The sequence below is a fragment of the Homarus americanus genome, unplaced genomic scaffold, assembly GCF_018991925.1.
Source record: "Homarus americanus isolate GMGI-L3 unplaced genomic scaffold, GMGI_Hamer_2.0 scaffold50281, whole genome shotgun sequence".
NCBI lineage: Eukaryota > Metazoa > Arthropoda > Malacostraca > Decapoda > Nephropidae > Homarus > Homarus americanus.
The window spans coordinates 2,688,440-2,703,494 of NW_024742338.1; the positions used below are offsets into that span (position 1 = coordinate 2,688,440).

The 15,055-nt window shown below is 42.5% G+C and overlaps 3 protein-coding genes across 6 annotated transcripts in view; 2 read left to right on the forward strand and 1 right to left on the reverse strand.

Annotated features, from left to right (window-relative positions):
• The first annotated feature begins 3,503 nt into the window (after positions 1-3,503).
• LOC121876857 lies at positions 3,504-5,982 on the forward strand. The gene is made up of 4 exons (XM_042382331.1): positions 3,504-4,159; positions 4,290-4,600; positions 4,909-5,068; positions 5,307-5,982. Exons 1-4 carry the CDS (start codon positions 4,087-4,089, stop codon positions 5,972-5,974), a joined length of 1,212 nt encoding a protein of 403 aa, XP_042238265.1. The 5' UTR covers positions 3,504-4,086; the 3' UTR covers positions 5,975-5,982.
• A 145-nt stretch (positions 5,983-6,127) lies between these two features.
• LOC121876858 overlaps positions 6,128-15,055 on the reverse strand; it is a 10,744-nt gene continuing 1,816 nt past the window's right edge. The window contains exons 1-5 of one of the 3 annotated variants that reach the window (XR_006090835.1): positions 10,799-11,016; positions 10,358-10,668; positions 8,948-9,107; positions 8,443-8,694; positions 6,128-6,201 (exon numbers count right to left, since the gene is read on the reverse strand). Coding sequence is in view for 2 of the 3 variants with exons in the window: in XM_042382332.1 (XP_042238266.1) it covers positions 8,531-8,694; positions 8,948-9,107; positions 10,358-10,668; positions 10,799-10,871 (708 nt within the window). In the remaining variant the exon portion in view is untranslated. Of the gene's footprint in view, positions 6,202-8,125; positions 8,695-8,947; positions 9,108-10,357; positions 10,669-10,798; positions 11,017-11,237; positions 11,291-15,055 lie in introns of those variants that run through there. The other 2 variants (XM_042382332.1, XM_042382334.1) reach the window with 2 other exon arrangements.
• LOC121876855 (transient receptor potential cation channel subfamily A member 1 homolog) overlaps positions 14,157-15,055 on the forward strand; it is a 22,385-nt gene continuing 21,486 nt past the window's right edge. The window contains exon 1 of one of the 2 annotated variants that reach the window (XM_042382328.1): positions 14,157-14,313. The gene's annotated coding sequence lies outside the window, so the exon portion shown is untranslated. Of the gene's footprint in view, positions 14,314-14,340; positions 14,592-15,055 lie in introns of those variants that run through there. The other variant, XM_042382329.1, reaches the window with a different exon arrangement.

Consider the following 15,055-nt stretch of genomic DNA (forward strand, 5'->3'; position numbering starts at 1 on the left):
CGAGGGGCTGTCTCCACCTTTCAGTCACTCACCTGTGGCGTCCCCCAAGGCACCAAGATGGGACCACTCTGCTTCCTTATGCTCATCAATGATGCCCTAAGAGAAACCCCTGCTCGCTGGAAATATGTCGACGACTCCACCATTGGGATCAGCGTCAATAATTCTGCTCCCAACTATACCGCCCTTCAGGATTTATTGAACAGTCTCCAAAACTGGGCCACCAACCATGTCACCATCAACCATACCAAGACCATGGTTATGCACATCAACCTCTCCTCCGACATTGTCCCACCTCCTTCCATTACTCTAGGTCCGAACACACTCCAGGTTGTAGATTCCACGAAGCTACTCGGCGTCACCATAGACAACAAACTAAATTGGAAACCACACGTCAGTGAAGTTGTCAAATCCTCCAGTTTCCGTCTCCACCTCCTCCGCCGACTCAAGTCCCTCGGAGTTCCTGCACACGAGCTCCTCAGTGTTTACACAACATTCATACTTCCCAAGCTCACCTATGCCTCCCCACCTGGTCTTCCTCCCTAAATGCCACACAAACGTAAACACCTGAAAAGTGCAGAAGAGGGGCATGCAAGATTATTCTCTCCCCTTCCTACTCCACATATCAAGAAGCGCTCAACACACTGACCCTTTCGACTCTCACTGACCATCACCACGACCTCATCTGCAAATTTGGTAAGAAGCTTCTACACCATCCTCGACACCGGCTACTACCACCTGAGATCCCTAGTCCGAGAATTGCTGTTCGACACCACAACCGCATCCAGCCCATACGTGCACGAACTGATCGCTATAAGAACAGCCCAGTCCCAACCATTGTAAAAATTATCAATAACTTGTAATAAACCAGTGTATTCACTCCCAGTAAACACTACTCCTTGCACTGTCACTATGTTGAAATGAACTGTAGTTTGAGCTTTTCCCCATCTAGTTATTATATGTCTTATTTGTGTCACTTATGTTACTTGTATATTATTTGTAATTCGAAACTCATTCCCCAAATATGTAACTGTATATTTTCAGCCTTCTGGCTGCCAAGCTCTTTCAATAAACCGTTAATTATTATTATTATTATTATTATTATTATCACACACACACACGCGCGGACACATACACATACACACACAAACACACTTAACGATAATACAACACCCACAATAAACTTACAAATACACACTTAACACTACCAATACAACTCATCAATACAACCTAAAGTAAACATATTGTATTTATTACTGTATGAGGGATGATGTAGTATACAATAACTGTAGTGATCTATTGTATATACTTAGAATTTATCTCTATTAATAAAAAATTAGGATAGGTTAGGTTAGGTTGGGTCGGGTCGGGTTAGATTAGGTTGGGTCGGGTCGGGTTAGGTCGGGTTAAGTTAGATTAGGTCGGGTCGGGATATGTTAGGTTGGGTCGGGTAGGGTTAGGTTAGGTTACGAGACGTATCATCTCCCTGTTGGTGACTGAGATAAGACCAAGAGGCAGGAAACTCACGTGAAAACACAGAGATGAACATGTATAGTGATGATAACACGAAGGACCTGGAGGAAGACCTGGAGGAGGACCTGGAGGAAGACCTGGAGGGGTTATAGAGGAAGACCTGGAGGAGGACCTGGAGGAAGACCTGGAGGAGTTATAGAGGAAGACCTGGGGGAGTTATAGAGGAAGACCTGGAGGAAGACCTGGAGGAGTTATAGAGGAAGACCTGGGGGGGTTATAGAGGAACACCTGGAGGAGGACCTGGAGGAAGACCTGGAGGAGTTATAGAGGAAGACCTGACAATAAAGACCAACAGGAGACCTCAAGCACTTCAGTCCCTTCACCAGGTAAAGTACATTACGTTATATAAGACAACATAAAACCTATCGACATTACGAAGACAATTTTATTTTATTTTTCAAACTTACTCGAAAATCTCCCCAACTTTATTTATTTCCGGGGAAGATTTTTTTTTTTTACTAAATTTTCTCACAACTCATTATCTAATTTCCTTCCTCGATTTTTTTGGCTTTCTCAGATATTAGAGAAACATTAATATATAAATGATTTTAGCTTAATAAAAAACAGGATATTTTAGTTGTTTTTTAATATATATTTTTTTTAGATTATGCAAAATTTCACCTACGCCACGGAACACACACACACACACACACACACACACACACACACACGCGCACACACACGCGCACACACACACACACACACACACACACACACACACACACACGAGACAAAAGTGACTTCACAGACATCTTTTTGTGGTCTCTCTAACCCCTGGCAACACAAAACTGAATTACGAGACATAAATCTATACGAGATGGTTTGTCTCTTAACATTCTCTCATAATCTCATTCTGAAGGAAGAGAGGGAGGGAGAGGGGTGGGGGGGCCGTAACCCTGTGTTTCAAACCTTAACCCTTTAGGTGCGTAATTAAATTTCGCGCCGGTTCCTGAAAAGTGTCAATTATCCTGCCAAAAATGAATTTCATATAATCACATTTTCTATATGTTTTTCCTAGAGAACTTTTAGTATATTTTCCAAATCTGGAACAAAAATTCACATATGTGTGCAAATTTTAGAGAAAAAATGACATTTATACCCAAAAATGCAGGAAATTGGTATAAATCAATGTCTGGTATATGGCAAATAAATTTAATCAATTTGGTTACTAAACAGCAAATTTAGATATGTATTACATATTCAGATAATATCAAACAAAATAGTACAAAAATAAGCTATATTGCATTCAGGAAATACTCCTATACCTCAATACATAATATGTCCGCATGTCGTCTCATTTGGGGAAGTTTTTTCAAGGCCGTGGGATATCCCCGCTTGTCGCATTTAATTAATATAATATTTTGGGCGGGTTTACCCGCATGCCGCATCCAAAGGGTTCTAACCTTCACAAAACACTATCTATAAACCAAATGTATGACAAACTAACTATTTGTAATAATAATAACAACAACAACAACAATAATAATAAAAACAACAATAATAATAACACCAACAACAATTATAATAACAATGATGATAATAATAATAATAATAATAATAATAATAATAATAATAATAATAATAATAATAATAATAATGGGAGGAAGAGAGAGAGGATGACGTGGGAGCTCTTCCGGTTTGCCCGTGAAACTGTAAATAGATAAATCGAAACATTGTCTTGAAGGAAAGAAAACATTATCCTCCCGATACTGGGTGAGAGGGGGGGAGTGAGACAGAGACAAGATAGGAAGCTAGGCAGTAGTAAGTGTGTTGGTGAAGAGGAAGGTGACAGTTGCTGTTCTTAGTCCTCCACAACGTTTACTATAAGTATCGTCTGTCTGTCTGTCTTTTTATATGTATTTCCCATTTATCAATTTCTTTCCCATATTCTCTCCTTCCTCGACTCGTTTTACATCGACTTCTTCCTTCTCTCTCTCTCTCTCTCTCTCTCTCTCTCATTACTTTTCCTCATCATCTAACATTAGTTTACCTACAGCACCCCCTTCCACTTTCTTGACCAAGTTTCAACACAAGATGAGCCTCACCTGTAGCCTTGATCAAGAAAATTAATACACACTTCCACAAACGTCCATACAGTATTTACAAACAGTCACGGTTAAGTTCCCCCCTGAAAGCTCCAAACTGTACAAAGGCGCCAAGAGAACGAATTAGTGATCTTGGCATAGGTGTTGTTGATGTGTACACAGCATCTGCGCTTAAAGTACTACAAATACAGTCACAAGTAACTGGTTCTTTTTCTCGTGAGGATGGGAGAGTAAACATAAGGGAACAAGAAAAGCGACGTTCATGGAATTTAATTTTAGGCTCGGGCGAGAGGTTATCCATTTTCTACAAACACAGTACCATAGAAAAATAAATTGCTTGGCGTCCTAGAATTTTGCTAAGGGTGACTTTACGGTAGTGATGATGGTTATGGTGACAGTGATACAGTGTATGAGTTATAAGCAGAATAAGCACAATATTGCAGGCAAATAGAGTTGCATTGGTGACGGTGGTGGTACACTTTATATATGTTATGCTCACAATGTTACAGGCATGAGAACTGTGTTAATGGCGATGGTGGTGGCGGCAGTCAACCTCCAACACTGGACGATGGCAAGACACTCAGGTAAGATCATTGTTCATTACTGTGTTTTAATACTGCACATTTGATATACATTACCGTAAGGTGGGTCACAGACACCTCTTCCTCACGTCTCAGCCTCACACGCCTCATAACTGCTGGTGTTCTTCCTCAGAGTGTAAAGTGAACCTCACGGAGCCACTGAACCTTCACCTCTCCTCCTCCAAGGTGGAGTCAGAGAAGATCTTGTGGGGCGAGATCAGCGTCTTCCCTGGACCTAACAATCAGTCTTGGGTCCTCAACTTCACCTTCAGGAGAGCAGACGAGTTGCTCGCTTCCGTCTTCGTCTCCCACATGAGGAGAAATGGCAGTCTTAGTCAATTGGACGTCATCAGGATTGTGTGTGAGGGCAATGAACCTGTAGATATGGATGACCCCTGGCCCGACCCGTGGCTGCAGGCAACACCTCGACTCATCAAAGTGCTGGTGAGTGTTGACCCTCACACACACACACACACACACACACACACACACACACGTCAATGTTCAAGTAGCGGAAAAACTTGCTTATTTTCTATCTCATAACCTAACCTAACCCACACCTATCATCAGTGTGAGTCAGTACCAGTAGGATAACTATATCACCAGCTTGGCATAAAAGCCTAATGGATCCCAAATATTTAGACCACAGGGGAGACGTAGCCACCCCGCCTCAACCTGTGAATCGGTTATATGACATCAGGGCATCACACCGTCACCGACACACTTAGTTCAGTATTAAAACGTTCTTGCAGATCACAGAAGCCGAGGTGGTGATCAAACAAAAGGAAAGTAATGTGTTTACGCATATATGCACCGGTAAGCTCAACAGCCTGCACAACATGAGCCTGACTGTTGAGAGTGACCCTTGTTGTCCTGCCCCCACACTGACTGTGTCCTGCGATACTGATAATGGTGAGTGTTACTAACTCTCTCCCACATCGTCACAGTTCACTTCACTTGACCTAAACTTTGTAATACTTGAATACAAAGTTTTGATTTTCCTGTATTTCCTGTAACATACACTAGTAATATAAATATAGATTTATAATTGTAATAGTTATGTATGCATTACAGTTACTCGTGTATATCAACTGCGTATATTTCATCGTTTACCTGGAGGTGTTGTCATTATACTGGTAATATATTGCAGGTTCTCCCGAGAGCAGTTCTCCCGAGAGCGGTTCTCCCGAGAGCAGTCCTCCCTGGATAACATGGTTGGCTGTGTCTCTTGTGATAAGCGTGATGGTGGTGGTAGTGGGCGGTGTGTGGATATTACGGTGCAAGTGCTCCAGGAAGCCCGTCCAGGAGATGATCATGATGCCGGACTCCAGCTATGAGGAAATCGGTCAAGAAGGCCCCTCGCAGGAGGCAGAAACTCCCCGATTCCAACAGAGGAAGCCTATGCCCTCCCCCCGTAATGTGTTCCTACAGCGGCGTGAGATGCGAGCCTCCGAGACCTCCACCTCTTCCTTCATCTCCTCTGGCACCACTTCCACGCTCTCCACTGTCGTGTTTGGACCTGCCACGCCTCCACCCGTCCCTAATTGCCCATCATTTTCCGTGGGAGGCTCCTCGACCTCACCCGCACTGCCATTACTACCTGTAAACTCAGTGCCTCAGAGCAGGACAAGGCACTCTTCCACTGGCCAACACCACTGGCAGCCCTCACCACTAAGTGAACCAAGAATCCCTCCTGCTGCAGCTGACGTCACTCTCAGGCGGCACCGAACTAAGCAGAAGAAGTCAGAGAAGCAGAAGCAAGAGGAAAAAGAAGAGGATCCTGTTTACGAGAGGGTCACTTACTTGTTCGATGCATAGTATGTGATTGAACTCCTCTGTTGCAGTTGGTGACAGTCTGTGTGTTGGTGCCGTTCACTCGTCCAGGTTTTGAAGTCAATATTTGGTTGATCTTGACTTTTGACACTTCATAACGTGTAAACAAGTCCGTGTCAACACACACAAGATCAACATCATCACTGGGCATGATGGTAAACAGAGTGGCACCGAACTGTTGTTTTGTGTAGACGACACACCTACCACACGAACTGAAAATAACGGATTGATATGTTAAGATTACTGAACACTGGTTAACTTCGTCCATTAATAGTAAAATCAGACATAGTTCTGAACTGTAATCTCTTTTAACTTGCCGACACACGCAGCCAAGTTTTGTTAAGAACTGTAATAATAGCATCTCGGTGCAAATGGCTGCGAGAGTTGTAATAATTTCTCACTGACTTAATAAGAATATAAACAGCCTTAACAACATCAACCTAGAGAAGTCGACTTGTGAAAGAGACTTAGGGGCACCCGTAAGCCCGGACCTTCGGCCTAGAAAACAGTGCGTTAATGTTCGAAATAAGGCAAACAGAGTATTAGGTTCATATCTAGAAGTGTAAGTAATAAGAGTTCGGAGGCCATATTGCAATTATATATTGAACTAGTCAGGCCGCACCTCTATTATACTGCTCAGTTCTGGTGCCCTTATTATAGAATGGATATCAATTAACTGGAGTCGGTGCAGCGAAGAATGACGAAAATGATTCCTGGACCTAGAAACCTTCCCTATCAAGATAGATTAAATAAACTAAACTTGCATTCCCTAGAAAGACGAAGAGTGCGGGGAATTATGATAGAAGTATTTAAGTGGGTGAAAGGAATCAATAAAGGAGATATAGATAAAGTTCTTATAATATCCGAGCAGGATAGGACTCGGAGCAACGGATTTAAGTTAGATAAGTTTAGGTTTAGGAGGGAGATAGGAAGGAACTGGTTCACAAATAGGGTGGTGGACGAGTGGAACAAGCTTAGCAACTTTGTAGTAATTGCTGGGATACTGAAAAGTTTTAAAAGGAGGCTAGATAGATTCATGGATGATAGAGATAGGTTGTAACTCTCGACAGGAGCTGCCATTCACAGCCCAACCGGCCTAATGCAGACTCTTTATTTTGTTATGTTCTAAATTACGGTAATTCCTATCAAGAGATATCATGCGCATTCTGGACGTTAACGTAACCATAGAAACTAAATATAATTTTTCTAATCTTCCTATGACATTTTCTTTTGTATTATTCTATCATATTTATCGATATTGAATTTTTTTATAAAGTAAACTCTTGAAATATAAAGTAACAAGATTAACTAAATTATTACAGAAGTTAGAAACGATAAGACATTTTGCAAAGTAATTAATAGGCTTGCACACTTTATTATTATCGTTGTTATTATTAGGAAATATAGCCTCAGAAGTGTTTGTTAATTGTATGAAAAAATTATTCCTGTTGTAAATTATTGTTGTACCTGCTGAACTAAATACCTAAATCTATCTTGGTTTCAATATTTATCTACCTACCTATCTATATAACTACCTATCTATCAACCTGTGTATCCATTAATCTACCTATCTATCTATATCTATTTAATTATCATATATATCTAATAATTATATATCTTATTAATTATACACATGTTTATTTAATTATCCACCTAATTATTATATCTATCATATACGACGTATATCTTTTGATCATTTATTTGTCTATATACAAATTGCTTGTTATGTATTCATCGATAATTTATTACCAATATTTAAATTATTTTGGTTCATGAAATAGAGAGTTTGATTAAATATTATACAGTATACAGTATGTGTTTATTTAGTACAACAACAGTAATAAACTCTGACGTTAACAGTAATAAACTCTGACGTCAACAGTTGTAAACTCTGACGTCAACAGTAGTAAACTCTGACGTCAACAGTAATAAACTCTGACGTCAACAGTAGTAAACTCTGACGTCAACAGTAATAAACTCTGACGTCAACAGTAATAAACTCTGACGTCAACAGTAATAAACTCTGACGTCAATAATAATAAACTGACGTCAACAGTAATAAACTCTGACGTCAACAGTAATAAACTCTGACGTCAGCAGTTCTTTTCTGTAAATAAAATAATTAATAAACTCTGACGTTAACAGTAATAAACTCTGACGTCAACAGTTGTAAACTCTGACGTCAACAGTAGTAAACTCTGACGTCAACAGTAATAAACTCTGACGTCAACAGTAGTAAACTCTGACGTCAACAGTAATAAACTCTGACGTCAACAGTAATAAACTCTGACGTCAACAGTAATAAACTCTGACGTCAATAATAATAAACTGACGTCAACAGTAATAAACTCTGACGTCAACAGTAATAAACTCTGACGTCAGCAGTTCTTTTCTGTAAATAAAATAATTACATTGCTGTACAATGACGTCATCGTAACCATGGTAATGTTAACCTTGGGCTGTGATTGTGTGAAGGTTGAGTGGCTGGTAACTGAGGGTTCACTCCTCGTCTTGTGACTGACTGATAATGTCTCTGGTGACTTAGAGTATCTGATGTTCCTTCAGGTCCCCCATAATGTAGTAAGAATCCAGGCTGGCCAGCAACACACCGCCCATCATCAAGCCCAGCAACACACCGCCCACCACCCCAAACACAACTATCAGCCACAGGAGGAAGGGGTGACTGCTGGCGGGAAGAACAGCACCTGCAGGTAGATGATGGAGTAGTGGTGTTGTGATTCAGCAGCGTTATATACAACACATGTAGATATGAGTCAGTGTAATTCATACATAACGGTGTATTATAAGTCAGTGTAATACTTATAACAATCTATATTTATATTACTAGTGTATGTTACAGGAAATACAGGAAAATCAAAACTTTGTATTCAAGTATTACAAAGTTTAGGTCAAGTGAAGTGAACTGTGGCGATGTGGGAGAGAGTTAGTTACACTCACCATTATCAGTATCGCAGGACACAGTCAGTGTGGGGGCAGGACAACAAGGGTCACTCTCAACAGTCAGGCTCATGTTGTGCAGGCTGGTGAGCTTACCGGTGCATATATGCGTAAACACATTACGTTCCTTTTGTTTGATCACCACCTCGGTTTCTGTGATCTGCAAGATGTGACCTTCACTTGGCTGGACGTAACTTCACAGTAAGATCATTTTATCGTCCATCATAAACAGGCGAGGATATTCTAAACATATCTACTTAATGTTTTAAATATATGAAAGCTTTTAAAGTATTGTTCTTTTTTAACTTCTGCTGAGATAAAATTACTGTAAGTCATGATAGTGTAACCATCGTATAAGTCAGACTCTAGGGCAGTGTCAGGGTGAATACTGTACTGTATCAGGGAGGAAGTAGAGCATCCTGAGAGAACACCACCCATGTGTTATCACCCCTGTACACACACACACACTAATAATGGTTGCCCCTCATCTAACGAGGATGGCCGGCCCTAGAACCATCTAGGCGTGAATTTGTTTAAGGTGTAGAAGCTGTCGCCAACACAACAACCACACCCTGAGTTAACGAGTTGCATGACCCAGTGTCAAGGAATAGTTCGACTGCACTGGCTAACCATTACCCCGGAATACGATCCGCAAATCGATTAATATCCCCAATTACTGCTGGGTAGACAGAGGCAAATGGCGTAAAGAAACTTGTCCATACAGTAGTTTCACCCTGCCCGGGATCGAACCCCGGTCCGCTCACTTGCGAGGCGGGCATGCTGAACACAGGTCGCCATATAGACACACACACACACACACTATCACCTCACCTTTTATCATCCAGATTTACTGTCACAAAAATAGTAAATATTAATAAAAATAACTTCAACAACAGAATGAATGCATAAAACGGAAGGACGTGACGTAGTTTAAGTTTAGGGGGAACTTGAGGAACATTAGGGAGAGCAGTACCAGAAACACACCTTATATCTGTTGTGTTGCTGGTGTAGATCTCGCCCGGAGTGAAGCGAACTGTCAAATAGATTCGCCCCCCCCCCCCATCCTCTTTCTCCTCCAGCTTGTCTCACCATGATGCTAACCTAACCTAACCTAACTTAACGCTAATCTAACCTAACTTAATGCTAATCTAACTTAACACTTCTGTAACCTAAATTAACGCTAAGCTAACCCAACCCCAGGTAGCGTCAGGATATTTAATCGTCAGGGGAATAAGCTGAGGTATCAAAGCTTCAGGTAATCTATATTATCATCACAAAACTTAATTGATACCTGGTGGACAAAAGTATGTAGCATCATCAGAAGGAATCCCCGTGTGTGTGTGTGTGTGTGTGTATGTATGTGTGTGTGTGTGTGTGTGTGTGTGTGTGTGTGTGAGGGTCAACACTCACCATCACCTTGATGAGTCGAGGTGTTGCCTGCAGCCACGGGTCGGGCCAGGGGTCATCCATATCTACAGGTTCATTGCCCTCACACACAATCCTGATGACGTCCAATTGACTAAGACTGCCATTTCTCCTCATGTGGGAGACGAAGACGGAAGCGAGCAACTCGTCTGCTCTCCTGAAGGTGAAGTTGAGGACCCAAGACTGATTGTCAGGTCCAGGGAAGACGCTGATCTCGCCCCACAAGATCTCCTCTGACTCCACCTTGGAGGAGGAGAGGTTCAGGTTCAGTGGCTCCGTGAGGTTCACTTTACACTCTGAGGAAGAACACCAGCAGTTATGAGGCGTGTGAGGCTGAGACGTGAGGAAGAGGTGTCTGTGACTCACCTTACGGTAATGTATATCAAATGTGCAGTATTAAAACACAGTAATGAACAATGATCTTACCTGAGTGTCTTGCCATCGTCCAGTGTTGGAGGTTGACTGCCGCCACCACCATCGCCATTAACACAGTTCTCATGCCTGTAACATTGTGAGCATAACATATAAACACTATCACCACCACCAGTACTAGCACCACAATATATCATCACTACACACCACCACTACCAACACCATGGACCACCACTACTACCATCACCCTCAACACACACCACCACCACGCACCATCACAAACCACTACCATTTACGTCGCACTATAAGTAATATTGTAAGTGTGTGTGCGATGACCTACTCACACTTAAGTATATCTCTAGTGTTAATATTACCATAATATGTCTTAACTAAACCACTCAGACATATTGAGTGAGAGAGAGAGAGAGAGAGAGAGAGAGAGAGAGAGAGAGAGAGAGAGAGAGAGAGAGAGAGAGAGAGAGAGAGAGAGTACCTGTGTAAATGATGTACAGGATCAGCAACTGTCACCTTCCTCGTCACCAACACACTCACGATTGTCTAGCTTCCTGCATTGTCTCTCTCTCCCTCCCTCCCTTAGATCCTATCGCAATCCCTCTCCTTCCTCCCTCTCCCAGCCTCTTTACAATCCCTCTCCCGCTCTGACACTCTCACAATCTTTCTTCCAGCCTTCTCTCCTCCATGTCCTTCTCTCCTGAGTATGATGACTAACTACTTTAGTATGATTGCTCTTGATAATTTTGTCAAGGGTTAAGGAGGGCCACCAGACTGGTACCAACACTACGGACGGCACCTCAGTTACCCAGAGAGATTAGAATGCCTGCATTACCCAGCGTATATTATAGGTGGGCAATGGGTGACTTAATAGGAGTTTATAAACACCTGAAAGGACAAACTTCAGTCGAGTGCTATACCTGGTGCTGGCGGACGCTCGCCCTAAAAGGGGTAACAGCTCAAGGTTAAAGAAGCCACAAGTCTAGAAAACTGTGAGAGTGAGAGTCGTGAACTCTTGGAACAATCTGTCAGAGTCTTGTGACTGCACCGAGTGTGAGCTCCGAACAGACCAGACTTGACCACCACTGGAAAATGTTCAGATACATTCTGAAACCAGTACATACTCAGTACTTGTCAACAGTGCATAACAGAGACGTGACCGACCGACCAAGAGACTAACGAGCACATCTATACAAGTCCCCCATGAACACACACGCCTCGGATACTAGAGAAAACGCCAGAGGAATGAGGGGTATCTACTACAATACATTACGAAAAGTAACGTTCCCAAGTTCTACGCTACTATCACAACAGCTGATCCTCCCCTGACATTCACTAAGAGTAAAACACACACACGAGTCAACTGGAGGTAGGGGGGGGGTCACCTCCTCCATACTCATCAGGGGAAGCCTCCAAAACTCTCCAAATGGAAGTTTTACGATCAGGTTGCTACCGTGAAAAAGGTTTGAAGATCTGGTTACTTTATTATAAGTTCTAATGTTAGGCTTAATAATTTCATAATGTTTGTTTGCCGACCACCCGACCCGAAGCTAAACTGGCGAGTGAGAGGGATAGCTGAGCCTCTGAAGATCCTGTTCAGTAAATGCCTGGATGAACAAAAAGTTCCCAGTGATTGGAAAATGGCTTATGTGAGTCCTATCTTTAAGAAGGGCGATCGTCACTCCACGAATAACTATAGACCAGTGAGCCTAACAAGCATAATATGTAAAATACTTGGAACATTAACAACGAAACGGACGCTTCTGCTTGACACAATTACTCAGGGTATTGGATATTTGGACCCAAATTCTAGATCAGGGTTGTAATATCGACAACATATACCTAGATTTTGCCAAGGTCCTTGACAGTGTACCCCATGAAGGACTGAAAATTAAACTGGAAGGGAACAGGATTCGGGTAAATGTCCTGGCGTGGATATAAGACTCTCTACATGACCACAAGCAGTGTGTGGTGATTAATGCCACGAAATCATCATCCGTACCTGTCACAAGCGGGGTACCACAGGGCAGTGTATTGAGCCCGCTGTTGTTTGTTTGTTTTATAAATGACATGCCTGACGTTGTACACTCCTTCATACAGATGTTTGCCGATTACACCAAGTTATTTCGGGAAATCAAGAACCAAGAGGACTGTGAAGAGCTGCAAAAGGACCTCTGTGGGCTCCAAGAATGGTCGAAGAAATGGCTGCTGAGATTCAATGTCACGAAGTGTAAGAGGATGCACCTGGGGCGTACCAACGGTAAGGAGGCGTATCATATGTCCCAACGGGATGAAGAAACTGTACTATTTGAGACTGAATGTGAGAAGGATCTAGGTATGTATGTTGACAATGAGCTGAAGTTCTCGGGCCATTGCGAGAAGAAGGAAAATCAGGCAAATAAATTATTGGGTTTTATAAGAAGGTCGTTCAGATATCTAGACGGTCCGTCCCTCGTAACGATCTTCAGGAGTGAAGTGCTTCCCCATCTGGAGTACTGTCAGCCCGTCTGGTCCCCGAGATATGCTAGGGACTGTCAGTTGGTTGAAAATGTTCAAAGGAGGGCCACCAGACTGGTGCCTGCCCTTCGGCACCTCAACCAACCTGAGAGATTGGAGCGCCTGACCTTGCCTAGCTTACACTACAGACGGGCAAGGGGCGACCTGACAGAGGTGTATAAGCATCTCAGGGGGCACTACTCAGTCGAGTGTCCTTACTTGGAGCTGGCGGACGCTCGCCCCACAAGGGGTCACAGCTCAAGATTGAAGAAGTCGCAAGTCCAGAAAACTGTGAGGGCAAACTTTTTTGGAGTGAGAGTTGTGAACTCTTGGAACAATCTACCAGAGTGTTGTGACGGCACCGAGTGTGAGCTCTTTCAAGACAAGACTTGACCAACACTGGAGCAGGTTCAGGTACATTCAGGAGCCGGTGCATGCCCAGTACGTAACAGAGACGTGACCGATCGCCCAAGCGGCTAACGAGCCGATCTTTTGGTGAAGAGGATAAAAGAAAAGGAAAAGTAATCAGAGACGTGACCGATCGCCCAAGCGGCTAACGAGCCGATCAGTGGTGGAGAGGATAAAAGTAAAAAAGCAATACGTTCATGACAGCCGCTCCTGAAATCAAACGTCTGGCAGAGGGATATCAGGATTTGCCAACCACATAAAAAGTGGGCGTTGAGAGAAGTGTCACTTTCAAGCCTAGTGCTTTATTCCTCTACATACAATCGCATTTACAATAACCATCATTAAAATCGGTACACTACGAGTGTGATAATATAGAATCAAAATAAGTTTATAGAATCAAAATAAGCTATCAACACGGTCAAGATATGAATTATCGTACAAAACAAAACATGACCTTGGGACAGCTCCACCACCACACGCCCCAGACCCAGGCGGAGCAGCAGAGAACCTCCCAGTCCCAGTAGTAACTCAGAAGTGACAACAGGTGTACGCAGCGTAGCATCATCAATACCTTGTAGCCAGAGTGTAATTATGTCGCTTTTCTGAGGATGACCAGAAGCGTGTGATGAAAGAAAGAACGCCCGTTGAACTATGTAAGTCAAATCAGTCCCAAGTGATATTCTAGAAACGACACAAGAGCAACTCACATGATTAGAGTATTTTGTTAGCTGAATAACGTATTGTTGGTAAAAAAACTGAAAACTTTGAGGGAAAAGGGGGGGGGGGGGTAATTGACATCGATGGAAAATGTGGAATCATTAAATGTGACGAACGATGTACAGAAAAATGATGAATAAGTTACGTGGATAATAAGAGACAATCAGGGTGTTAATATAAATGGTGATGACAGAATAAGCTGTAAGTGAACATGGTAAGTTTAATGAACTACTGTATTGCTTGAGGGGAGATGTTGGAAGGCAGGGGAGGCGGAGGATTGTGTGGCTAGTTGAGAATCTTAAATATGTCCATATACCACACAAACTCAGACCGAAAGACCTTGACTTGTCTTTATACTTGTTCAGACAGAGATGGTTCGTGACGTTTGCAATTATAACCATATACGCATCCCCTCCTCCTCTAGGAGTCTGAGAACAGATTCCTTAATTGTGTGTAACCGGAGGTAAACACACCACACATTTAAGATAAAGTCTCATTATTTGAGACGGTACAGATTCTCTTATTTGCAAATTCTGTTCTAGATAAATACAAGAGGCTGATGTTATGTATTAGAACTACGGGGGAAGAGCGAGTTATTTCCTCAGTTTTGAAGATAAGAGCTGAAATTTGGCATGGGCGTGCCCCTGGTCTAAGACGGCCCTAGGGGCATGGTCTTCC

Bases quoted from the DNA above. Each gene is read 5' to 3' on its own strand.
- LOC121876857 (XM_042382331.1), top strand. From the start codon at position 4,087: ATGAGAACTGTGTTAATGGCGATGGTGGTGGCGGCAGTCAACCTCCAA. The intron at 4,160-4,289 runs GTAAGATCATTG...GTTCTTCCTCAG, and splicing joins GACGATGGCAAGACACTCAG to AGTGTAAAGTGAACCTCACG. The intron at 4,601-4,908 runs GTGAGTGTTGAC...ACGTTCTTGCAG, and splicing joins CTCGACTCATCAAAGTGCTG to ATCACAGAAGCCGAGGTGGT.